The 26602-nt window shown below is 44.4% G+C and overlaps 1 protein-coding gene and 1 long non-coding RNA gene across 3 annotated transcripts in view; one reads left to right on the top strand and one right to left on the bottom strand.

The window, feature by feature from the left end:
- Positions 1 to 26602, top strand: part of LOC119164255 (sodium-coupled monocarboxylate transporter 1) — a 55606-nt gene that overhangs the window by 23302 nt on the left and 5702 nt on the right. The window contains exons 3-15 of the mRNA XM_037416406.2: positions 3036 to 3101; positions 3186 to 3237; positions 6419 to 6486; positions 7666 to 7820; positions 9009 to 9149; positions 15400 to 15529; positions 17522 to 17610; positions 18376 to 18491; positions 18630 to 18697; positions 19476 to 19562; positions 21030 to 21220; positions 22221 to 22321; positions 22878 to 22990. Coding sequence (XP_037272303.2) covers positions 3036 to 3101; positions 3186 to 3237; positions 6419 to 6486; positions 7666 to 7820; positions 9009 to 9149; positions 15400 to 15529; positions 17522 to 17610; positions 18376 to 18491; positions 18630 to 18697; positions 19476 to 19562; positions 21030 to 21220; positions 22221 to 22321; positions 22878 to 22990 — 1377 coding nt within the window. The remainder of the gene's footprint in view (positions 1 to 3035; positions 3102 to 3185; positions 3238 to 6418; positions 6487 to 7665; positions 7821 to 9008; positions 9150 to 15399; positions 15530 to 17521; positions 17611 to 18375; positions 18492 to 18629; positions 18698 to 19475; positions 19563 to 21029; positions 21221 to 22220; positions 22322 to 22877; positions 22991 to 26602) is intronic.
- The window catches only part of LOC119185067 (uncharacterized), a 97627-nt gene continuing 94586 nt past the window's right edge, over positions 23562 to 26602 (bottom strand). Inside the window, exon 8 of one of the 2 annotated variants that reach the window (XR_012894869.1) lies at positions 23562 to 25099. This is a non-coding gene — a long non-coding RNA (uncharacterized LOC119185067). The remainder of the gene's footprint in view (positions 25100 to 26602) is intronic. The other variant, XR_012894861.1, reaches the window with a different exon arrangement.

Genomic DNA, 26602 nt, shown 5'->3' with positions numbered 1-26602 from the left:
TAGACTATCCCGCTCATGAGTAGTTCTGAGGAAAAATGCATACTTCAAACTGTCTGTGCGGTTTATGCACGGAGTGGGTTTATGTAATCTACAACTTTCTTTGAATGACATCAGCGAACAACACGTTCATGTTGAATCTGTACTAACAAGCCTAAACTAGTACATATTGAAACAGTTGCGCTGTCTAAAGTGACAAAGTGCTCGTAAATTGAACGTTTTCTCATATCCCTCGGTCCGTAAGACTTTTTTTTTTTTTTGGTGACCGCATAGACGTGTGAATCCGTGCCAGTTTCTTTTACGTTCTTCGTAATGAAAATTTGGTTCTTTGTGATTCCGTGAAACCAAGTATCGTTACTTTGTGACCTAAGCGAGCTTCTCAAGGTCTGGTTCCGTATAGCCCAGCTGCTCTGGCATTAGTTTTTTTTTTTTTATTTACATCGCGCTCACGGGCTCGATTCTAGCCGCACTTCTCTGGAGACGAAATTCGAGAGCACTTATGTGCTCGGATTCGGGTGTATACGCAAGAGAAGCTGGGGCTGTCAAAAGTCAAAATTACTCTGAGCTCCCCGCTAAACGGCATGCTTCGTAATCAAAAACGTGCTTTTGGAATGTAACACTTCGAAATATAAGTCAGGTAATTTCGAGCTAAACTGCGGTTGAATATACGGGGAACACGTCATGCGATGCAGTGTGCGGCTGCGCAAAAGAGAGACGCCTCCGAAGGCCAAACAGTGTAGACCACGTGCCGAAGGAGGTGAACAGACTAGAGAGAGCAAAAATGAGCTGGGTAGCCCTCTAAAGGAGCGCCATGTCAGGAAACGAGTTTGGTTCGACAGGGACTGCGAAGGAGATGTGCGATGAACAGTGCGCGGCACGTCATGGCCGTCGAATTGGTGGTGTCGTGCTTTGCAATCGGTAATTTCCATCCCTGCCTCTGTCAAATGTTCTTAAACATGAACGAGCACCCACACATCTGACCATCGTCTCGCGCAAAGTGGTCTACAAATTAAGAAAGGCATGATTGTTACGCTCTTATTTATTGGTTGAAAAGACAGGCAATTATGACAATAAACACAATATAACAAGCTAATTAAATGACACGCTAATGATTGTTGGGGTGACCGTCAGGCTCGCAAATGAATTTGTTCCCAATGTTATGCTTTTTAAAAAAAACTGTCCAAACGAAGCCGTGTGTACAGAAAGTGGTGTCATATAGAAGCCACAACACCTATTCATGTGACGTTAATTGGATAACCCGCTAGCCCTGGCGTGGCTCATCGCTTTTAGACGGTCGGTGTTCAGTCATAAGCAGGTGCGTACGTATCGTGTACGCAATTATTTCTTGACTACTATCGAAAACAGTTGGAATTCTCTGGTCTGTTGGGTGTTAGCTAACTACGACTATATAGGTTTCGCTACGCTGCACCGTATTTTCGGGCCTTGGTGCTGCAGACAAACAGCGCTGGTACCTAACTCGTGCGTGAACCGGTTGTGAGTGGAAAACGCAGACACAACAGCTGCGGAAGCGAAAGAGAGAAAGTAGAGACTGCCAAGAGACAAACCGGTCAGTGGCTGCAGGCAACCGTGAAGACTTGCGCGCAGAGGGGAAAAAAATGCGACAACTATAGAAGGTTGCATTGAAGCTCTTGCCACAAGATCCGGCCTCTTGTTTTCTTCGACTGCGCGTTCAGCACGTGTGCATGCACAGCGTAGGGAGGAACGGCTTCGCCACTACGCGCATTGCCACTCGTAGTGAAACCCGGCTTTTTTGTGCGTATTTTCCAGCGGGTATATACACCGGGCCATCTTCACGCTTGCACACCGATTGCCGGCTATAAAAAGGACTAGCCTGAATTGACACGTGTAAGGACAAAAAGTGCACGATTGTGCTCCTAGCTATATTTGGCCACCATGCTTACGACGGTACCAAGCATCTCGCGTAATGTATGGTATTACGCGTCTGTCTGTCCGTCTCCCCCCGCTCGTCTAAAAACAAAGGGTTGGGGGGTGATTTTTGGCTGAGAGAGCTCTTACAGTCGAGCTTAGAGTTAGGTATTGCCTTCCGTGTGATTCACTGAGTTGTTCAAAAACAGCGACCACGCCAGCATATTTTCGTTCATTCCACCATAAAAAAAAAAAAAAAACTGCGCGAGAATTGGTGAAGTTGGGTGAACTGCAGGAGAAAGTAGCGAGGCGAGGCGTCGCTATAAGCAGGCAGTAACATTATAGTCCAAACTGTATTACAGTGTCATGTCCAGCAAGCTTAGCACTACGGAAAGCAGTCGCTGAAGCAACGAAAGACAACAAATAGAAGTAGTCAGTTTCACTTGAAGTGCCGGTGCAGGCGCACATGGTTCCATTCAAGGGACAATTAAACATTCAGGGACAGTGGGCACAACGAAGACAGCGGAATGAAAACTGAAGAATTGGGACTACGGCTGCCTGGTAGCCTAGCTTGAGCACCACGCGGCACTGTATGAATTGCGCCCAATGCATATCAAGTTCGGGCTCAAAAACAGGAGAAAACGCAGAGACGAGTGCCGTCTCCGTTCGAAATAGCAGACGAACAACGCGAGACAAGGGCAAAGAAAGGAACAGGACGAAACTGGGCACGCGACTGAGCCTCCCCCTCACCTTAAATGCAATTGAAATATTTCTATAACACCAATAGTAAAACTCTACCGCAAATTACCAACTAGCGCAAACGGTTTTGTCTCTACCTGGTATGACAATACTTCTCACACCCACAGTGGTCTCCAAGACATGATATCCTACTGGTGAGTTTGGGGACAGGGAGAAAAAAAAATGTCCCTTCCATATATTTCATTATTCAATACTCAACTAAATGAATATACACTATACAAGAACAAAGATTCAAGTTTTAATTTGATGCTCATAAGCGGCTATATGAAGCCGCGGCGTCATTTCACTATGAGTGACTGTGGGCTGCTACACTTTTTTGTGTGACAAAACTAGCTGTGAAGTGTGCATGAATTCTGATGTATCACTCTTGTTCTGTCTCTTTCATAACGAAGTACCTGGAGCTTCGCTTCAACCACATTATTCGAGCCATGGGATGCGTCACGTTCTCCTTACAAATGGTGAGAATGTGCTGTGCGTCTTTCCATACTATCTCCGAGTTTGAAAACGAGCATTTTTCTTACTCGTTCTCTCATTACCCGCAGCTCATCTACATGGCGATTGTCCTTTACGCACCCGCACTTGCCCTTTCTCAAGGTGAGCATCGTTAACGAGAGCAGTATACGGCATTCGTTTGCGGTTGTAGATAACGAGCATATAACCGCTTCTGTACAGCCAAGATTTTCATATGGGTTGTCTCGAACCAGTAGGTCTGCAGGATTTCGCGCGCTTGCACGTTATATCTTCTGAACACGTGTTGGCGATGTTCCGATGTACTGAGTATGGCGACGCATGTACTTCACGGGATACACCCTTAATATTTAGCTGAGATTGAATTCTAAATAAAACAAACACTAGAGTAGTGCAACTTGTTGGAATTTACACACTTATATAGGCTGAAAGCAAAAGTAACTGATTACGACGACACTTTCTATCTGAAAAAAAATGTTTTGGTTCACGTTATGAACGGAAGGAAGCTGGTTTTTCGGGCTCTATATTTACTTTCGCCTTTACCCCATATTTTCTGCAATTCTATTAAAAAGCACACGCGCTCCCCGTGGGATTTCTTCGCTTCTTTATTTGTTAGATTTGTATGGTTGCGTCGAACAAAAAAAAAAAAAGGCCCCTCGATTCATTCTGCTTCTTTCATTCATTTCTTCGGATGGTCGGGCACAGTGACCATTTATCGGTACCAAGAATGTAGTTGGTGAATTAATAAAATTTAATTCGTTAAAGTCTTTTCAGCATTTCTCTCAACACAAATAGCGTAAACAGAATTACTTCGATTTGCGCTCTGTCATTCCTCCTGTACAGTTCACCTCCATTACCAGCAGTGTTTCAAAATTCTTGCCTGTCATGTTGCGTGTTTTTCTTTAGCAACAGGTAGCAATGCCTAAAGCTCGTTACCCTGCGAATGCTGCAGGGAAGGCGGGTGCTGTAGCATACGAACACCTAATTGGCACACAAGACTGATTGCTTCACCCCAGTTCTCGCGTCTGGGTGCTTCATAAAGTAGTTACTATACCTCGGAGCAGGTACTCTCTATATAACTAATAAAAATCTCAGTTGGCTATGGATATACAGTCGTAAGATCGCCCATTTAATCAGCCAACACATCGGCAAGCATTAAGGTGAGAAAGCAAATATAAGCACTTATGTGCTACAAGGAGTATGCCCGCGACACTACTGCCGGTTCTATACTATATTTCCCACCGAGTTGAAGCTTAAAAATGTGCGTTCCTTGTTACAGGATTAACTGGCTAGGTGTAAAATTAACATTACAGAGTGACAACGTCCTTTCCTATAGCTAAAATGCCCCCAAAGCATGTGATTGGTTACAGGTAATTAACTATATATACGTGTAAGTTTTTGCGTACACGTCCGGATTTACGGTACCCACACTGCCGAGAAGACTACTTCCTCTTTTGCCTTAAGACTGATTTGACATGCTTCCGATCAAGTTTTAATGAATACAAAGAGGGCACCGCAGATCCATCCAAAAGCCCTCAGTTCTGCTCAGCAGCGTCTAATTGCGTCTGGCCAGTGCTCGTATGTTTGTTGACCTTTTCTCAAAAGATATGAAAAGGAGATGGAGGTATTATTAAAAGTGAAGTGGCGCAGTATTTTGCAGTCAATAAGAGAGCGGGATGAAATAGGAAAAATGAAAGGAGTTAAGATATTATAACCAATTTGCGGAGTTGATGTCCCAAAATCTGCCCGTCGTCTTTTCGGCGGCAGTTCCCACCACCTTACCCTCTACCAGCGAAGAGGTTTCGTAATTGTAAAATTGTCTCAATATTGTTGCACTGAATAGTTAACGGCCTCACTGACGGTTCAGAATGTGTTGTATACGTAGTTATCACGCAATAAGGCCTGCGGAATCGTGCAGATCTCGTGCAGTTTCGCGTGATCGGTATCGATGGGGGTTGGTACAAGCTGAAGTTAGCACTTTTCTTGCAAGCTTTGCATGGCAATAAGTAATACCCCAACCGTGTATCATTCAGTGCTTTGCCTGCTATACTTTTATGGTGCGGCCCAATGATTTGTTTTTTTTTTCTTACTTCACAATAAATAACGTCACTCAGTAATGGAAGAAACAGATGTATACAACGCAGTTGGTAAAATGAAGAGCCCGAAACACAATGACACTGCCCTAGAGACTACGGCTATCCTTGTCACAGCAATACTGTCTTCGTATTTTTATATAGGGGGAGATTTGTAGCATAAACATTACAATAACAACACCTGTAGGCTCACTTGTTCATGAGTTCATGAGTGTAGCATCTAATGTTGTGGGAAAAGCAACATGTACTTCAATTCAGGAACCATGTTTTGCATACGCTAATAAGGCAGCATAACGTATGTAACTGATGCTAAAATATTTCTCATTTTTATTATTCTTACTACTGAATTACCTATACGCTGTAAGCCTCATATTACATTCTGCACGATATATCCCCTGTACTTCGGGGACATAGCTATTGTTGAGAGCAAATGTACCATTTACCTATCAACACGCGTGATTAATGTGCAGCTGTGTAGATGTTACCATGCCTAAATTGCAGTAACGTAGGCATCCGTACACACATTCATATATTTTTAGCAGAATACATACCTTTAATTTAAACATTTGTCTGTAGGAATTGAGGTACTACAAGCTAAGGTGCTCTCCTGGCTTGTTTTTGTTGCAAATATGTGCAATGCTGCATTTATATCAAATTCACGACATGAACTTCGCGATACGTTTGAAACAGCTTGCATGTGGACAACACGTTAGGAAATACGGTTGCGTACGGCCGCGAAGAATATTTTCTACGCTCATTGTGTATACGGTGTGCGCATTCGCTTCCAGGAACAAAATCTGCATTCACTTTTCTGTTTTCCTCTAACGGCACTCATCCATCTGCAGTCGCGTGCACCAGATCATACAGATTGCCACTTGGTCATGCTACTGCCCCCGACATTTGCACAGACTTACTGACTGCGAAACATTTGTTCACCTTGAGGACTCGATTACCTGCGTCCTCCCACCGAAACATTCCACCCGAAGGGATACAAATGTAGACGCGCGCCCGCTAACCACACACGCGAGTTCTTGATTGATATGTGTCATGCATCGGAACGATGCTATGACATAGAACATAATGGTGCGTTGCAATGAAATGGCCTTAACGCCAGATAAGGCGAAAGCTCACTCAGTCGCGTCAAAAACAGGCCGTTTGTTACGAATCAGAATCAGTGCTCCTTTGCGTGACATCAACCATTCTCCTTTCTGCAGTGACGGGAATCAGCGTATGGACTTCTGTGCTTTCCATAGGCATTGTCTGCACCTTCTACACAAGCATCGTGAGTATACGTGGCGCTGATCAGTACGCTAATGAAGCGTTAGCGTGAGCCGAGACACAAGTGGTTGAATGTCATGTTCTATACGCTTTTGTGCTTCTCCGGGAGAGTGTGACCGAACTTGTGTCACAGTCCTTACTTGCCACGTAGTTATTCATGTCGCTGGGAGTTTTCCGCGAGATAAAGGGATTGAGGCTTCAGTTGGTCGAGAATCCGGAAACGCAAACCCTCATCATTCTTTTTGCCATTTCGAGGGCGAGCCACAACCAGCTTCTATTGTCTGTTTTACTCCAGTATATATAAATAGACATTATGCAATTTAGATGAACATTTATTAAATTTCTCTTTTTTTCATTTCTTTTGATCACCGAACGCCAGAATGGACTAGTTTTTAAAGAACAATACATAAACACAAGTAGTGGTGGTATTTTTCATCTGAGTCTCTCGACAACATTCAGTGACAGGGGTGACACTGTTTGATAGCAGGGGTAATTTCGGGAAATCAGGTAGTCCACGTTGCACTTTCTTGACGCATATTTGTATACAAAAAAAAAAAGGCAGCCACACCGAATTCGAACAAACAGGTCTTCACTGGTGTGCTCATTCGCATATGCATGCCAACGGGGGAGGACTGGTTGCCCCTCTATTCACCTAATGGGGTGGCGTGAATACTGCCCTGTATCATTACTATGTCCAACATCTGCGCGCCATTTTTAACACGCAAAGTTATGGCAATAAATGCTTTTTGAAGATGATGCCGGCCGACGACTTTTCATGCTGCAGTCCTAGAAGTGTTAACGTTTAACACATACCACCGAGAATCGTGAGACTATTGGCAGGCCATGCTATTATAATAATGACGTCATCGCATCATTTTTCTTTTTGTTGCATCGTAGCTTCGTTTTTTTTTTAATAACACACAATCAACAAAGGTAGAAGAGGTGAGTAAGGGCTGCGGAAAAACAAGGCCCCCCTGATGGGCAACCGTATATATGCACGCCTCTCCTTATTTGTTTTTGTTTGAGGCCACCATTATGAGGCGTCAGTATAATATCAGGACGAGAAAATGGTGTTGAGGACAGACAGTTTCTATAGGGAATCGTTGTAATGTGAAGTCAGGGATAAATGGGATCATGCTTATTCCGAGAGAGATTCACACTGCAATGCTGTCATTTTTTTAAGGGAGGAATGAAGGCAGTCGTGTGGACAGACGTGTTCCAAATATGCCTCATGTTCGGCTCGATGCTGATGATTGCCATACGCGGCGCGTACGACATCGGCGGCATGAAGGTGGTCTACAACAGGGCCTACGACGGAAGCCGAATAGAATTCTTCAAGTGAGTCGATCTCTTCTATGCACACTGTTTTGTCAGCCTATTATTACGGCACTAACTCGTCGTCTCAGTGGCCTACTCCTATAAACAAAAACAGTAACTTTGCCAGGGCTATCCATGGTTTCGTGTTGTTGTTTAATTTTCTTTCGCCATCTGAATAGTCTTTAGTTGTACCAGAGTCCTCCAATACATTGAAAGACTCTGGTTGTACCATCAGCGCAACGTTAACACTAGTAGATAAAAAGCTCACGTAAAAACACAGGTCTTCAAACACAGGCCTCCAAAATGTCTTAAAGCTCTGCACTGTAATAGTGCCTCCTGCACAACTTGGGAACAAAACAAATTAGTTTATTTGGAAAACAGAGTCTCTGTGTAGCTCTCTACAGCATGCGCTACTTCTGGTAAAATTGGTATTAATCGAAATCATTCTGCATGATATTCATGTAACTAAAGAAACACTTTCGTACAATTGAAACTGCTTCACAAAGTGACAATTTGCTGATGCTTACCTTGTACTTATTCCCCATTCATCTGCTAAATACTGGTGTACCTACCGTGCAAAGCTCCGAGTATTGCTACTTTTATACGATCATCTTAGATTAAAAGTAAACAAGCTTGCCTTTTAAATATCTGAGCACTAATAACTGCGAGCAAACTACAGGTGAAATTCCCGTTTTTATATTATATGAGAATAAAGAACGTCGTACATGCCTGAATTTCTCAGAAAATTGCATTCGTGTTAAAGCAATGAATGTTAAGACAATTTGCTTTGTTCATTGAAGAATTGCATTCAAAGACCGGATGTAGCACACTTTACAGTTAATGTATTTCTTAGCTGTTGAAAACTATACGGTGACTTTGCACTATTCTTACCCATTTTGAATGCAGCTCTGTATTAATTTCTGTTTAAGAAAATTACAACAAGCCAAGTTTTAAATGCCATGCGATAAAAAACGTCCTTTATGCTGTAATTTTATTTAATTTTACACCGTCACATATTTGGCAAAAATTTAAAGTGCAGAAATATTGTACCGCTTGATCTAGATACTTTTGACAGTTCTTTATGTGTGTGTGTTCATCTTTGTGCTGAAAATACTCTGTATTACGTGCACAATATCTAATGGGACACTTCTCCTGATTGCTGGTTTGACGTTGAGTTAACTTGCTGCTCGTTATCTTGTGTCTCAACAGCTTCAGCGTTGACCCGACTGAGCGGCACACCGTGTGGGGCCTCATCATCGGCTGCTTCTTCACTTGGATGTCGGTGTACGCAGTCAGCCAAGCGATGGTCCAGCGATATCTGACCGTTTCCACCGTAAAGGGTGCGCGAATGTGAGTTGGATCAACATCCTTGCTCATTTGTGGAGGCTCACGTGGCCTGTGGCACTTCCTGTAGTTGCTAATCGACTTACGACGTGTTTGTAAGCCTGAAATCTTGCAATGGTCCCGCTGGCTCTAGCATACAGTCAAGTAATTTGACCCACTTTTATGACTACATTACCCACGCGAATACACTAGTATCAACCGAGCGTCGACGCTCACAAAAGTTTCTAGTACAGCATATTTGCACAGCGCAAGACTATGAGTAGTTACGACGTAACTACAGAAGAAGAGACAAGGACAGAAAGAGCGCTGTGCTAATATTGCGCTGTGCCAATATGTTGATTCCCAATCACCAACTAGCCTAAGCACCTTTCTTTTCTAGTACAGGTCACACGCACAAAAAAAAACACCATCTTCCCATAAAAGGAACCACGTGGAGGTGCGAAGCAGCGCTGGTGTTCGCTCATGTTTCCATTTCATGTTTCCCTGTATATTTCATTTGTGCCTGGAGTTGTTTATATGTTTTGTATCGCTTATGTTAACCCCCCCCCCTCTCATTTAAGTGCATTACCATGTGTGTGCCGCAAAGTGAACTAGCAGCGCTTCTAGGAAAGTGCAACGGCGCAAGCGTGCGTGACACTATATACGAACGCTCAGCTGTGAGCCTGTGGCAAAGAGATGAACGAGTGAGGTGAAACGAAGCGGAGGCAGCGCTCTGCCATTTTTTCCCTCCACCTTTACGCTCACGCGAAGAGAGGAGGGGAGGGGGAGTTGGCACATGTGCAGTGGGGGAGCGGACAGTCGCCGTGGGACGGACACAGCCCCGAGAAAAAAAAAGCTGCTTCGCATCTAAAATAAACTCCGGGGTAGAGAAGACAGAGAAGAGAGAAGGAATGTAGGAACGGTAGGGAGGTTAACTAGACTTGCGTCCAGTTTTCTACGCTACACATGGGGAGGGGGAGAGGGAAGTAAAAAAGAGAGAGAAGAATAAACACATGTCACATCATACACACAATGCCGAGTTTCACAGGCGGTCCCTCAATGAAGTTACTGTCAAGTATCTCAGGAGGGCTCGTGTGGCTTTCTGTGCTGATGTGCTGCGCGACCAGGCTCCTAAGATCTTCGCTTCATTAAATGGCCGGTCATCGAGTCTATTCAAGGCACACTGGAGAGTCCGGTGATCTTCATCAAATCGGGCACAGTGGCACAAGATATGTTCAATAGTCTCTATACAGTTGCAGCTTTCACACATGGATGAATCCGCCATGCCAATGCGATGGCTGAATGACATAGTAAACGCTACCCCAGTCCACAGCCGGCACAGCATTGTAGCGTCACGTCGAAAAAACTTGGATGGCAGTTGTTTCTGGAGTAATGACTTAAGATTCTTAGGGCGATGATTGGAGTTAAGTGGAGAATTCCAGTGCGCAAGCGTGGCATTATGCGCGATGTGGCGAAGTTCTCTAGCTGCGTCTACTTTTGACAAGGGTATTAACAGTGTGGACGCTCCATCGTGGGCACATCGAGCAGCGTCGTCGGCGGGGTGGTTACCACTGATGCCACAGTGGCCCGGCAACCATTGTAAAACAATGTCGTGTCCTTGATCAGCAGCGCGATGACAAATTTTATTAATATGATACACCATCTGGTGGTAGTTTCCACGTCGTAGACTTCGCACGCATTGAAGGGCTGCCTTGGAGTCGCAGAAAATGGCCCATCTACTAGGGGATTCTTGCGTAACAAACTCCACAGCGGCTCGAAGAGCGGCGAGCTCGGATCCCGTAGATGTCGTGACGTGTGATGTCTTGAATTTGACGGTGATTGATCGAGATGGTGTGACAAAGGCACCTGTCGAACTTCCCGAGACCGAACCGTCCGTGTAAACATGAATTCGGTTAGCATACGACAAATGCAAAAGGTCTAGTGAGATCTGCTTGAGGGCTGCAGATGACAGGCTTGCCTTTTTAGATATCTCCGGCACTTCAAGGTGCACAGTCGGTCTTTTTATGCACCACTCTGGAGATAGTGGTATGGTTGCGGGCGAGAATATCGACGAGATGGAATTCTGGTTAGCCGCAACAACTTTGGAAAACGCTGCCTTTGGTCTTTCTAGTGGCAAGCTAGCAAAATGGTGGTTAGGCACTCTGCATATGTGACGGATATGTGTCCGGAGTGTGTCGACAGTTATATATGTCGTGATCGGATGGTCTTTAGCAATACCGATTGTTGCTAACGTATTAGCGCACCGAGGTAGCCCCAAGCATGTGCGGAGGACTTGGCCTTGAATCCTTTGCAGGAACCTGATGTTAGTTTTTCCGGCGTTGGAAAGCACGGGCGTGCTATACCGCAAATATCCAAAGAAGAGCGCTCTGTACAGCTGAAGCATAGATGACACTGATGTGCCTCACGTTTTACCAGTGAGAAATCTCATCACGTGTGTGATAGAGCTGAGCCTCTTCTACAAGTGCGAGATATGAGCACTCCACGAGAAATCTCTGTCGATAATGACGCCCAGGAATCGGTGACGTCTCGTATATGAAAGGCTCACGTTGTCGATGGAAACAGGATAATAGATCATGGGCTTGCGGTAAAAGAGATTAAGGCGCACTTCTCGGTGGAAATTGTGAGGCTTAGAGCATGGAGGTACGTCGACGTTATTCTCGCTGCTTTTTGGAGCCGTGCGCGTACCTGGAGTCGTGTCACTGCTGAAGACCAGATACATATATAATCAGCGTATGTAGATATATTGACTGATCGAGGCAGACTTTGTACAAGTCCAATGATCGTGAGGGTAAACAGCATAGGTCTGAGAACCCCGCCTTGTGGAACGCCACGAGCGGTGTAATGATCAACGGTGCGGCCTTCCGAAGTAAGCACGAAGAAGGATCTCCTCTGTAGGTAGCTCCGAATCCATCGAAACAATTCTCCACCGATTCCAATGTTCGCCAAGGCATCTAGGATGGCATCGTGCGTTACGTTGTCGTATGCACCTTTCACATCGAGGAAGATTGCAACCGAGATGCGCTTGAGGTATTTCTGTTGTTGCACAGAGGTTACGAGGTCGATGACAATATCAATAGAAGAGCTGCCTCTTCGAAAACCAGCCATGGCCTCTGGGTATATATTAAAGCGTTCAAGGTACCACTCGAGGCGTGTCAGAACCATTCTTTTCATTATTTTCCCCACGCAGCTGGATAGCGCAATGGGTCGATATGATGCCAGATCAAGCGGTGACTTTCCAGGTTTGAAGATTGGTACCAAGGGGCTAGATTTCCAGCTTTCTGGAACGACGCCATCGTTCTATGGCTGGTTGTAGCATTTTAGTAGCTGGTCTCGGCCGATTTTCCAAGACGGCATAAAGCAGCGTATGTAATACCGTCCGGCCCTGGTGACGATGAACGTCTGCAGGTGGCTAGAGCTGCATCCAGTTCCTCGAGTGAGAAAAGCATATTCAGTTCAGAAACTCGTGCTACAGGAACATCTCCGAGAACTTCGTCACTCATGGTAACCACATTGCCCACGATCCTCACGCAGAAATCTTCAGCAACGTCAACCTGCAGGCGGCATTGATGGAGAGCCAATGTGCTGAATGGACGTTGTTGTGGAGTCGAGCCAAGGCCACGCACCGTCCTCCATATATGGGACATAGGCTTGCGAGGATCGAGTGATTCACAAAATTTCTTCCACCATCGGTTCTCCAGCTTGTCCATTCGACGTTGGATTTTCTTTTGTAGACGTCGAGCGTCTCTGAGGTCATGAATTGAATTAGTGCGCCTGTACCTCCTCTCCACCCGCCTACGAATCGTTCGTAGTCGTTCAAGTTCTATATCAAATTCTGTACGCTTTGATGTGTATTTAAAGGCGCACGTAACCTCTTCCATCACATTTTTCATTACCTCCTCGAGGCCGCACGCGACATCATCGCATGCCTCTTCCACCTTTGTCTTGTACATTGTCCAATTAACTCTTCTAATAGTTGATGAGGAGGAAGTTGCAAAACCTGTGACCTTCAGATACGTTGGAATATGATCACTGTTGTGAGTCTCAATATCAGTTAACCATCGCACTTGTTGGGGGAATTGCCGTGACACCAATGCAAGATCCAAGCAACTGCTATATCTCTAACCACGCAAATACGTTGTACTGCTGTCATTCATAACGTTAAGTTCGTGGCGTGAGGTGAATTCAGCAACTTTCCGGCCTCTGGAATCAATCTTTGTGCTTCCCCAAAGCAAGTGATGAGCATTGAAATCACCAATAACAATCCAAGGTCCAGGTGTAGCGGTCAGATGTCATGTAATCTTTCACCATCGAACATACCAGATTGTGGGATGTATGCGCCGATAAGCGTGAAGGCTACCTTCTTCTCTGCAACACGGAGGCATACGTATTGATTTCCGTCATGGGGTTGCACCAAATGTGGAATGTAGGTGAAATCTGTGCAGATATATATAATTACTTCTTTGCTGGGTTAACCACAAGTCGATGAAGTGAAGGCTTCGTAGCCAAAAAGCTTTATCGCTTTTGACAAATTTGGTTCACATATTACTAATATAGGAAATCTGTTGCGGAAGACATACCGTCGAAAGCATGAGATCCGTGATTTAAGTCCTCTGGCATTCCACTGTAAAACTGTCGCACTTCGTACTTCATCTCGGAATGAAGGCAGTGAAAGAGCCATTTTGTCTATGCGAAGTTGGCAAGCACTGGACTCAGGGCATCCAATACTTGCACTGCGCATCGTGCTGTAGGCGTGTTCGTGTTGCCTATAAGCGTGCGAATGGCATTGATGAGAGACTTGATCATCGTCAAAATTTCACGGTCACGCTCTGTCGCCTCATCTTGGCGAGATGCAGAAAGTGGTGCTACCGGTGCACGTTCCAGTTTTTCGGCAGGGGTTATCCTTGGAAGTGATGGTCATGCTTCTTCCAGAGCCTCCTTTTCAGGGGCAGCATTCTCAGTGCACGTGTTCCTTCTGTCCGGCGGTGGTGGTGAGGCCGATTCAACGAAAGGAGGCTTTACAGAAGGCTTGATACTGTGTGCAGGCTTTCTAGATGAGCGTCTGCGACGAGAATGATGTCGCCTGACGACAGCAACCGCTTCTCGGTGAGTCGAACGGTCCCTCACCATTTTCTTCAAAACCGAAATCTCCTGCCTTATTTTCGGACACTCTTTTGATGTGGCGTCGTGGGGCCCTTGGCTATTCGGGCAATTATAGGAATTAGCCTTACAGTTGTCGGCAGAGTGTGGTGCACCACAACGAGAACATGTTGTAGGATTTCCACAGACGGCGCTCACATGACCAAATTTCTGACATTTTCGGCACTGAAGCGGCTTAGGGACAAATGGCCGCACAGCATGTCGGAAATGACCCACCTTAACATGTGTCGGCAGGCAATCACTCTTAAAGTCTATCTTCACACATCTCGACTTTCCTAGACGGCAAACCTGTAGTATTTGGGGCCAATCATTAGCAGGCTTAATAAGAATCGGCAGATCTTCGTTCGAGATGGTCACATCGATGTCATATATGACGCCTGTAGTTGCCTGATTTCCTAGCGGAATGATAGTGTGAACATTCATGCCGCCAAGAACGGTGACTTTGCTCAGTGAATCTGACGCTGACGCTTGAGCGACGTCCACTGCTACAACATTTTTCCGGGGATTCACTCTGATATCCTTAATACTGTTCGGCAACAGAGCCTCGAGCTCTGAAGATACAGCTTGCCTGTTCAGTAGTCTCATGTTGATGGATGGTTGCGTAGGCAAGAATAGGACGGTGTACCTCGGCGGGCTTTGCGGGGCCCTCCCAGCAGATGCGCCCATGGATGTCCTGAGCATCCTCCGCTTTGCTTTCTGGCTCATGACGGTCACGTATTCGTTGTCGGAGCTGTCGACACTCTCGGCAGTGTCAATGAGGGTAGCGTCACTGTCACTGGAAAGGCAGTTTCGCATCCTTGAGGCTGCTGGCGCTGTCGCCGGCAACTCGGGTGGGCGTGCAGATGAATCCACTTCCATCGCCGCCGAAAAGGGAACTATGTTCCCCGTATAACTGCGAAAATAAGTGAAAAGTCTGAAGATGAACGGCAAACACTCAGCTACAGCAACACTTCGTCTTCGTCCAAACAACTCCGGGGTAATTACATCCAGGGTTAAGGTTCTCTCTCTTAGGCATTGCAGAGGTCAGCGATAATTTTCAGGCGCTATGGATGTGACCGTGAGCAAGGGGGGATGCCATCTGTGGTTGTTATTGCTGCAGAGCCATCTGGATCAATCTTCCTGGCCTGGCGTTTTTGATGGTGATCTGCGCTCTGGCCGGCCTAGTTATGTACGCCAGGTACCAAGATTGTGACCCGCTGCTGACCAAGAAAGCGACAGCTCCTGACCAGGTAAACACTTTTCGTCATTCCCTACGGTTGGTGAGAGAAATGTATGTGTTACAGAAAGAAAGGCTGTGCATGTGTACTTTTTTCAAATAAATATATATTTCAATGTATTTTTTAATTATCTGGCATGCCTCATAATTTCATACTGCGTTAGTGACTAAATGAAAAATATAATGGGCCATTCTTTTGTTTAGAATAACAGAGAGCTGAGTTGAGCTAGTTTGTAAGTATTCATTATTTAAAAAAAAGAACCGGGCGTGCAAACATGGACAAAAGAAATATTTCAAGACATTAGGCAGTTTTAGTTTCACGTTCATTGGGACTTCACGTACGCAACCGTGAAACGTCATCCGAAATGTTTTTATCTGCACGTACGCGAAGTGCATTGAGAGCTATCATGTAACTCCGTCTGCTGGAAATGTTTTATTGACAGTCGATGTGCTTCAGGTGCCAGGGCCTAACGGTGCCTTCTTAAAGATTTTTATTTATAGTTGTTTTCTTTCGCAATTCTCAACTTTTCTTCGAAGAACTGGTTCCGAGTACTCCTCCTAAGTCCTTCACTTAGGAGGTGCCACCAAGAAAAGAAGAAAATTTTGTACTCACCAGTCTGATTCCCATCGGCGTTGTACACTAAATGGAGACCACCAAGCGACTTACCTTCGTAAGTTTGTCGCTCAGCGTGTTGCGCTAGGAGCAGGTCCGTCCGGTCGCGAACAGCACGCGCTGAACACGTTGTGGTGCGACTCGGTCGAGCGGACAGCGATCTCTGTCCAGAGCACTGTGTGCCTCGTGCTTTACTCGAAAGAGTTGCATTCCCTTACATCGCGTAGCAGGTCGAAAAGTGAAGGCGCGCTCCAGTCATCCTGTCGTCGTGTTTCCATGCAAGCCGTCTGGTGTTTTGTTTGAGGGCGCGTGCGAAGCTGTGTACGTGCGCGAGAAACGCACGCAAAGAATCGAATCTCACATACGTCCTTGAGACCACCAGCACACTGCCGCAATGTTCTGTGCATGCGCACTGCTTACACGTTGAAGCTCTACGCCCTCAAACTATTACACACGCCGACTAATGACTTCAAAGACGCACAACGGCGCAAAAGAAACAAGGCACAAAAATTATCTGCGCATGCCCATGCAATAGACGAACTTATCAATCGGGTATGGGGGGGAGAAGAAATTTACGCGAAAGGTATAACAGTTAAGGCGTTTGATATTCCTCCTCAAGCAAGACGTCCCGTTTTCATCGGGCTCAGAAAAGGCGTCCGCGTTCTATACTCTAATCGTTCTTTTCACTACTCCCTCGATACCAGCTGGCACACTTCAACCCTGCTGCCCCTGTTGATAATGGTGATGATGAACCTTCAGCTTTGCTGGCACTCGCCCACAAAGGGGGATCGGCCAAGAACCGGGCGGCAGGATCATCAAGTGTGCTAAATCAGGCATTCAGATAGTCTCGTGGCCGTAAATAATAACAATAGGCTAACAGGGTAATCTCTTTGTTGCCCTTATGTACTCGCACACAGCAGAGAAAACAACGAACATAGCGCGTGCTAGAAAAAAGGAAGAACGAGGAATAGCTCGTGGCACGAGGATTTGGGTTCTTTTTCATCTCTGGGATAAACGGCAGGGTAGAGACGCACTGCGCGATCTCGCCAGACGTATTTGTCCTGAAAACCCCGTTCATCTACGAACAAAGTGTTCGGATTTTACATTGGTGCCAAAACTCGAGAACGAACAAGGGAGCTTTAGATTCACCACTTTGTATCAGCATGGGAATGAATAAACGCGTTCAATGATTGAGGAGACATATTGCATATTGATAATAGTGGTAGCGCGTGCGCGAGTCAATCATCAATAAATTTGTACAGTAAATTTGTACAGTAAACCTCAACAGTTATCTCTCCCGTAGATAATTCGCAGCTTGACTTAACTGATTCACGAAGTCACGTTTTTTTAATTAGGGCACATAAACTGAAACTTCATCAAATTTTATTCTAGTTACTTCCTCTCTATGTAATGGACATCCTCGGAAGCCTGCATGGGATTCCGGGCCTTTTTGTTTCCGGCATATTCAGTGGCGCTCTGAGGTAAGCTTCACGGTATTTCTATCAGGTCACTTAAGTACGACTTTTTTTTTACGTTTATTCTATGATGACCATTCCAGCAGTGCAATAACAGATTGAAAGTGCATTGCAGTTGCGGGTGTGCCATATTAATCCCCGCTTATTTTCATGAAGGCTTCCAGAAAAAATAGCTGTGACAGGGTGTGTTGTAGCGAACAGCACACGCGAGGTCCACCGGAGAGTCCTTCGTGCGTTTCCTCTTGATGTGCGAGCTCGGCGGACATACCACGCAATCGACGCTCACGCAATGTTATTTTTAGGAGTTATGCATCAACCTTGTTCTCAATGCAATAATACATTTAGCACAGCAAGATTATTACCTGTAATCGTCTCATGCATGTAATCGTCTTTTGCGAACTAAACCAAGTTGATAATTTTTTCTCGTGTTAAAGTGGTACGAAAAATGACGACTCATGGTGTAACCGCGGGAGTTTGTTATTCGTCAGCTATGCCTCGATAAATATGTTTTGATTACATTTTCTCTAATACAATGCGTTTCAGACGTTATGTAGCATACTACCATCCTCACGAGATATTCTTACTTTTTAGTTTTGTTATTGTATACGTGGTTTTTACACATATAGCTCGGATTACAACTAGTTAAGTGGCTCAAATTGCGTATTGATGGCTACTTGATTAGTATGTAGCCACATTACAGCGTGATGACGTTTGAGGTACGACTTATAGCTCTACAGCCCAGTTACAGTGAATGTGTTTCAATGCATGCAGCACGGTTTCGTCTGGTGTAAACTCTCTCGCTGCCGTCACACTCGAAGATATCATCAAGAGGTACATTAAGAAAGACATGAGTGACCGCTACGCTACGAATCTCACGAAGATGATTGGTAAGTATGAAAAGGATCTTTGCCAAGAATAATGATGCGTTAGCTTGAAGATATTATCGCGATGCTGAAGTTCGATGTAGAGTGTGCAGGCTGAAATGGCTGATTGTAGCTTTCTCGTCCTTTTTCCTTTTTAACCAGCCATGTCGTACGGCCTGGTCGCCATTGCTCTCGTCTACGGAGCCCAAATGATGGGCAACGTTCTCCAAGTAAGCACTCTGAATATAAAGTGTGGTAAACGTGATGCTTGCCACGTGACATGGAAGCTGCGGTTCATCGAGACAGCTCAGTTATTTAAAACCAGAGATGACGTTTCTTCTTTTTTTTTTAGTTGGTTCTTACATCACTAGTACTGCTACGTACCAAACTTTTTGACTTCCCAGAAGCGAAGATCTTGTCAACCAGTAGCTTTCTCAGAAAGCAACGAATAATCATAGCTGGGGTTTTAAGTATACTAAATCTACCATGCCATTAAGAAACACTTCGCAAGACCTAAAAGTTATCCTAATGTGTGCCTAAGTTTCAATAGTCGGCTTTTTTTATGGATGACGCATCAAGCATGTTAGAAATGGTGGGCCGCGGGTCCGAGATACACGGTATATGTGGAACTGAGTAACCCCCGTATCCTAGAACGTCCCTTCACTCAACGCTTCACCTTCACTTGAGAAAGCAGATTGGAGCGCCGTCTCTGGGCACGGCAAGTCACTGCATGTCAGCCATAATCTGCTGCGATTTTTGAGCAGCGTAGCGCCATTTTCAGCTGAGCGGTGGTGCAGTGCTCAGCTCTGTCAGGTGAAGGAGGAAAGTCGAGTCGAGGAGCGTTTGTGAATATGGGGGTCAGTATCTCATCTCATCTGCTGCATGACACTAATGCATTAAGGCTATCAGGTCGGGACCGTGCCCGTTTTACGCGGTTGTGATCTCTTAATTTTTTTTTTTATTAAGAGCGCGCACATGAGAGTGAGATCCGTGAAATCTGCGTTTCAGGCTGCCCTGGCCATCTTCGGAATTGTCGGTGGACCGCTCCTGGGTGTTTTCACACTGGGCATCTTCTTTCCCTGCGCCAACAGCATTGTGAGTATAGTGGCGAAAAACTTACACAATTCATGGGAACAGGGCCTCGAACGAAAATTCGGCACAAGAGAAGTGGAGCAAAAAGCATCACCTGACTTTTATATAAGCAAAAGCCTTGCAAGAACGAGTTGGCGCATGCCTGTGCATTTATATGACAATAATAAAAATGAATTGCCCAATAATTTATGTATGAATCAGTAAAAGCTAAATAACGAAATATAAATTAGTGAGTGTAATTAGTTAAGGCAAGTTAGGTCGATATAAAAAGCACGGTACGATATACCCACACCGGATGAATTTTGCTTTCGAGTCGTCTGCGGCTAATCTATGAGGAACTGTACGAGTTTCTTATCGAGCACCTCATTATAAGTCGCAGACGACGAGTCTGCAAACAAGTACCCTAAAATAAAGACAGATAATAAAGAACATGTAAAGCTAATTATAGCATGGAAGCTTAATATAATTTTAGAAAAGCATTGTGAACGAGCGCTTCTACTTCTCTGTTCGACTCTCTTACTATTTTCCATCGCCTCTCTCCAGTGGCCTCTCTATATCGTGTAATATTCTACAAATCAGTCATTGAAAAAAAGAAGAAAGAACGCTTTCATGGCTCTCTACGGGCCAGTAGGCCCATATGTCCAACGCTGTCTCTCAGCACGAGGCGTTACGTAAAGCAAATGTCTCATAAAGCCCACCGTTCTTCTCAAAGATACCGATCAGCCGCGTTACACCTTGGTGTGGACTGATTGGTTTATAGTTATTGAATAATGCTGCATCAGCGCGTCTCCTTGCCTAGTTTTATTCGCGCTGCACGTTTAACCCTTTCGGCCTTGCGGTGTCAATTGACACCACCGCACAACATTTCCCGTAATATTTCGGAAACGTAACCAATACTACTCACTCTTGGGGGCACAGTTCTTCAATAATCCCCACTGCGATTGACACCAATATTGCGGTACGTTGGTGGAGGTAGCAGCCACAATGAAGAAGAAGCGCGACCGAGGTCCTCCGTGAAGCCGAGGCGCGTAAGATGAGGCGGGTAAGCGCCATTTTCGGGACGACGTACCGAGGCTGTTTCAGTGAGTATTAGGCTGAAAAGTAAGACGTTGGTTTCCATTTTGTGTGCACCATTGATTGGCAGAAAAAAAGAGGCCATTTTTTTCATTTTCCAATTACTGTGCCTTAATTATATATTTTGATGCCACATTAATTATACCAAAAATGCTTGTACCAGTGGCTCAATTTTTCGTTTTTTGGTCTTCTGAGGTCCTAACTAAAAGAAAAACGCGCACAAAAAGTGTATCCGACCAAGATAAAAAATCCAGGGCTGAAAGGGTTAAACAAAAAAGAAAGTCAATTTATATGCTCTCCTGAGAGTAACATATATAGTACGCACCACTCACAGTTCTTGCCAGATAGCCGCAGAAAAGCAGCCGTGATGCGGTGTTTCTTGTTGCACGCATACAGGGCGCCGGCGTAGGCACCATCACCTCCTTGGTAATCTGCTTCTGGATCGGCTTCGGCGCTTTCGCCGTCAAGCCAGCGGTACACAAGGCGCCCGTATCGGTGCTCGGATGCATCGGCGACTACTTGAACGCCACGGGACAGGACATTAACAACATCACCTACCCAAGGCCTGTCGACCTTGCTGCCGTCAAGTAAGCCTTTTGAGCCCTCGTATAACATGTGCTTTGTGCGCTCATGCAGTCACCTTTGTTAGTTTGTAACATGTGTGCCTTACAGTAAATGGTTTAACAGCTAAGGGGCAAAGTGATGGTAGTGTGAAATAAGAATTTATACTTTTATGCGGCTAATGCCCACCTTCACATATTATGAGATGCAACGCAGACATCATAAGTTTGCTGTGCTCTGAAGTACTTAAAATAGCCATTAACTTTTCTATTCATTTTTTTAACACACAAATCTGTGAGATAACATACGGAAAGTTCAGTGTTTCCGTATAAGTATGTTACCATATACCTGTACAGGGCTATTTAGACTTGCACGTGGATACGCTGCGTGAATAAAAAACAATCACCATTTACCTTAACCTACACAGTTTGTGTGTCAGTGCGCAAATGCACGACACCATTGAAAACGTTGTGGTAATGATGGTATGAAAAAAAAAGCATTATGAATCACGTATACCCTATACGGAGCCTACAACTCGTGTTTTGAAAGCGTCTCGCTTCATAGCGGTTTCTAATGACTTATCTAAACGAAAGGTGTGGATTAGCCCTATAGTCGACGACGCTGTGCTTTAGACCTCACTTGACTTGCGATTTGCACTACAAGCCCTTCGTTAATTCTGAAAGTTAAACAATTGAAACCCAAATAAGCATTAAGCAGCCTTGTTTGTGCAGATCATCCTTAGGGAAATTATTCTATGGAAAGAGGTCTAGACCTGTGGAACAGTCAACCTTTATCAGTACGCCTTCCATAATGCCTTTGGCCCGGAGCGTATTACAAAATATTACGAAATAAAGTATTAATTAGTAAACATGTAAATTAAAATATGGAAATTACGTTAATGAATTGATACAAAAGAAATGCTTCCGACCGCATGTAAACGAAGCTTGTAAACGAAATGGTTTCACTTTGTGGTGAATATGTCTCACGTGTGACTTTACAATATCTTTGTGTTTCTGTTTGTTTCAGTAAAGACATACTCGTCATTTATCGAATATCGTACGTCTGGTACAGCATGATCGGGTGTGTTTTAGTTGTGGTCGTTGGGCTCATCGTCAGTTTGTTGACAGGTAAGTTCAATGAAAGTGAACAATGTCTTCCCCCCTTTTTTTTTCATCGCGTAAACTAGCAGCTTCCTTGACCCGTGTGAAGCGAACTAACAATTGAAACGTTTTACTTCGACAGCGTGGAACGACACTACACGACATATTCATGCATATAACTTTCTTTTATTATCAGTTTATTGACACATTAAATCTTATTGCAAATGACCTTACTGGATTATCTTAAATGTTATATCATAAAGGAAAACGCATAGTAGCAAAATAAAAGCCTAAGGACTAAAACGCTCTTCTTATCAAAGAATATCGAATAGGCAAATAAAATGAATATACGTGCGAAAGAAATATCATAGGGCGGTAAAGCAGTAAGTACAAATATACAACTACCAACACATACTATACATAATTTAGACTTCACGTGGGCACTGTAGGTGTATGTGGAAGGTGTATGGGTCACTATACAAATGGTTTTCTTAGTCAGTGAATATGTGCTATGTAACTCGTTATTTTATGGCGTGATATAGCACGCCAAGTAACAAGGAAACGTGGTGCTGCCCGCTCGCAGGATACACTCGGCCGAGCAAGGTGAATCCGCGGACAATCCACCCCATCTACAACTTCCTCTGCGGAGTGATGCTGCCGTCCTCCCTCCACGACAAATTTATGGTGAAGAGCGCGGTGAGTTGGTATGCATTATGCTGTTTCAAAATCACGACCGACTTGCTGCACTTAATAACGGATACTAAAACGGCCGAAAATAACAGCCCAGGCACAACGACCGTTTTATAGCCATACTCCATGGTACCACTAAAATGTCCCATTAATGGCAGCATGTAAAATATTATGTGTTGCAAGAAATCGACCTTCAATTTTATGTCCCTCCATCCCCTTTCTTTGGCGCAAGGTAGCCAGCTGGCCTAGCCGCTGGCTAACTTGCCTGTCTTTCACAGTTTAATCCTCTTTTTTTTTTTTTTGTAAAAAAAGTGCACTTTTTCTGTTGTTCTTCATTTGTGGTGCTCCGAGTACACACAAACATCACATTGCTACTTATCATGCGGAGAATCGCTGCAAAGTTGCAATACAAGCAGGGAAAATAATTGACCAAAAAGACTGAGAAATGTTTGATGTTTTTATTGGCAACGCAAATTATTGACGCGCGCTGTTAATGTTTTTTCAGCCGAAAAATTATCTGCGTAAGCCATGTTCGCAATTCGCAATAGCAGAAGCTGAATTATTCACTAAACATCTTCTCAATGTCGAGGTAACAGTGTTCACCTTTGGAGCTGTACAAAGACGATATAGTTGATCACATATATCTTTAATGCTTGGTGATGTGTCTTTTGTGCCATCGCTATTTTTCGCTAGGGATCGAATAGTGCACTGACAGAACACCTACATTAGAAAGTCGCGAGAAAAGATATGGTAGAACTAAAGTAACGAGACGTAGGTTCCGTTCTGTAATAGCTCATTCATACCGGTGACTGTGATACGAGACGAAGTTGCTTGCAAAGCGAAAATGGCTGCTTTGGTCTAGAAGCGACTGAATGGGCCAGCTGCTTGATTTTCTTAGGGCTGCGAGTGTAGCCGTAAAACTACTAGACCTATCAGGTGTGCCGCAGCAGGACAACTGCTCATTTTACTAGAAGGCGTCGTTCACAGTTAACCATCGCCCACACTTGCCGGTGTGGGGAATGGTGCCCTTAAATTGCTGACTGGTCGCCAGTCGCAAACGGTTCCGTGGCGTTTGTCAATCGCCAGCCTTACCTTATACTCAGTGTTACGGGAAGGAGTAACGTCTTTCATGGCTTCTGACTTTCATTTCCCCCTACTTTGACGTATGCTGATTGTCACTTCGCATAAACCTTAGCAGTATTATCTCACTTTAAGCGGGTGTCAAGCTGAAGTACGGATACCGCGCTGTAGCTTTCTTAACGAACGTCATCTCGCCACGATGAAGAAATATGTGAAGGCACAAAATTAACTTCAGGAGATAAGCGATACAACTGAGAGTCGCTGCCAGTGGTTCGGGATAGCACATACGTGCAGTTGCGTGCACCAGCAGGAAGCCTTTCAGAGGATCGTAGATTTGGAGGCAAAAATTATTCATGCATTGAAAGACGCCGCGTAATAACTCTGCCCACCAACGGGCTGGTAACGCCCACCGAAAGCTTACTAAACCAGCGTTTTGCATCCTATTTTTATCAGAATAACGTCGAAGCGGTCGAGAATATACCTCGGGGAATATACCTTACGCTTGCAGCTGGTTGCATAGCTTCGATGGCACTTCGTGCATAGCTTCGTGATATGCTTTGCATTAGATTTAGATCGAAGAGGAAAAAATGCATTCAATTTGCTTTCCTATTTTATTATGTATTGGGAAGGCACCCTTTTGAATGCAGCGTGGTTGACCAGGTGGCTTCGTTATGCAGTTGTGTTTTTTTTTAGAGTTGACGCCCTTTTTCTCAGAACGGTGACCCCTAACTAAAGGAATAGAAGATATGCCTTACTTTCGTGTATAAAACTTCGCATAACGAGACTCGCCGTCCAGTAAAAATAGCGGTCCCAAGGATCAAGTGGTAAAAGAAAAACATTATTCATATTTTTTTTATTAGGCACTTGGTAGAAGCAGATAAAAATCAATTTCATGTTTACTGCCAGAGCATTTTGAAGGGCGATCTCTTTACTTTACTATAGAGACTATCATTCTTTCTCAGACTCGTTAACAATGCAGAGCCCCTCTTCAGGCTTTTGGAGAGCCAGCGGTATAAGCACTTGTAGAAACAGCTTCTGACAATAAAGAGAAAAAATATATCAACCCCTGACTGTGGATCTATTTGTGAGCTGGCTTTGTACCATGCAGTCACATTGTGAAATAGCCGTGATAAAACATTCTCGGTCGAAAACCATCGCAGTAAAGGTTGTGTCAATTCGAGAAACAGGACTACCAAATGTCATGAAGACGAGACATTGATCACTGGTATCGACCAACTACTCCGGACACTTGAGGACTATAACGTTAGAGAAAGAATGCTCTAGAAGAGTGTTTGCGTCACGTGTGTTATATCCAGTGTGTAAATCAATGAGGCACATTAATCCGTATCCTATATAAAATGCTATCACTATATGGAGCGGTACTATTCGAATGAGAATATAAGTTAATGTTGATACCGCCTACATACAAAATGTTTTGTTTCCAAGTGATAGATTGTTCAGGACAATCTCAAGAGCCGATAAGAATTGAGCGAGCGAGGAAAAAAAGATCGATAAGTACTAGCAAGTGTTAATTTTTTATTGTGTGTAAAATTAGGCTCATCGATTTAAATACAAACTAATTTGCAATTCGGGATGTCAATGGAAAGATCTATTCTGCCTCTGTAATTATTATCAAAAGAAATAGAAGTGGCTCAGTCTCCTTGAGCGTTAGATGGGCGGTGACCACACTCAGTATTTTACGAGAAAAAGCAGTGTAGTACAGCATCGACATCAGAAAGCCAGGTTTCTGATAGAGAAGTCAATGAAAAAGCCTGTTCGGCAAAGTGAATTAATTTATTAATGTCATCACGATTCCTTCACAAGGTACCGCCATTGAAAGGAACTAGAGCGACGTTTCCAGAAATTAATTAAATGAATTAGTCAGTTCGCAGTTCCCGTTCGCAGCATGTTCACTATCATAAACAGTAACAACCCACATCGGTTTCGTGACACACCTAACACAGTGCCGTTGAACGAAGCTGCGTGTACAACAGCACTGCACTCTCGTTTTACACACTATGTATCATCAGGGTCTTGAAAAAATCGGTAGAAGTGAGAACGTATTCCATCAATGAAGTAATTATGATTAAGCATCTCAGACATATAAACCAAAGGATTGTACTTACGGCCAAACAATGATTGCGCTGTATTTTCCTTTCACATTTTACCATTTTGTATAGCTTCTAAAACAGGCTTAAGTTGTAAAGCACAGAACGTATTGAAAAAGTGGCGGTACTCGTTGAAGATGAAGAAGCGTTATGTCCGCGTATCCTCAGCCGACCTTGCAGGATGAGGGAAATTCTGATTTTTGTGAATTGATATGCATGAATTTGTTCCTGACGTAACAATATTACTTCGCTCACTCACCCGAACCAGCCGAAGGGCTGACTGTAACGTGACTTTATTGTTATATGGCGAAAGTGAAAAATAATTTCGTGCATAGCACCCGACCTAGGTAAAGTGTTGATGTCTGTGCATCATTGCTCCTCTGCGATTTTCTTCAAAACTCTTACAAGGACACGCTACCTGTGCGTTCTG

This window comes from Rhipicephalus microplus, chromosome 1 (genome assembly GCF_043290135.1).
Source record: "Rhipicephalus microplus isolate Deutch F79 chromosome 1, USDA_Rmic, whole genome shotgun sequence".
Classification (NCBI taxonomy): Eukaryota; Metazoa; Arthropoda; class Arachnida; order Ixodida; family Ixodidae; genus Rhipicephalus; species Rhipicephalus microplus.
This window is presented reverse-complemented; position numbering and strand designations above follow the sequence as displayed.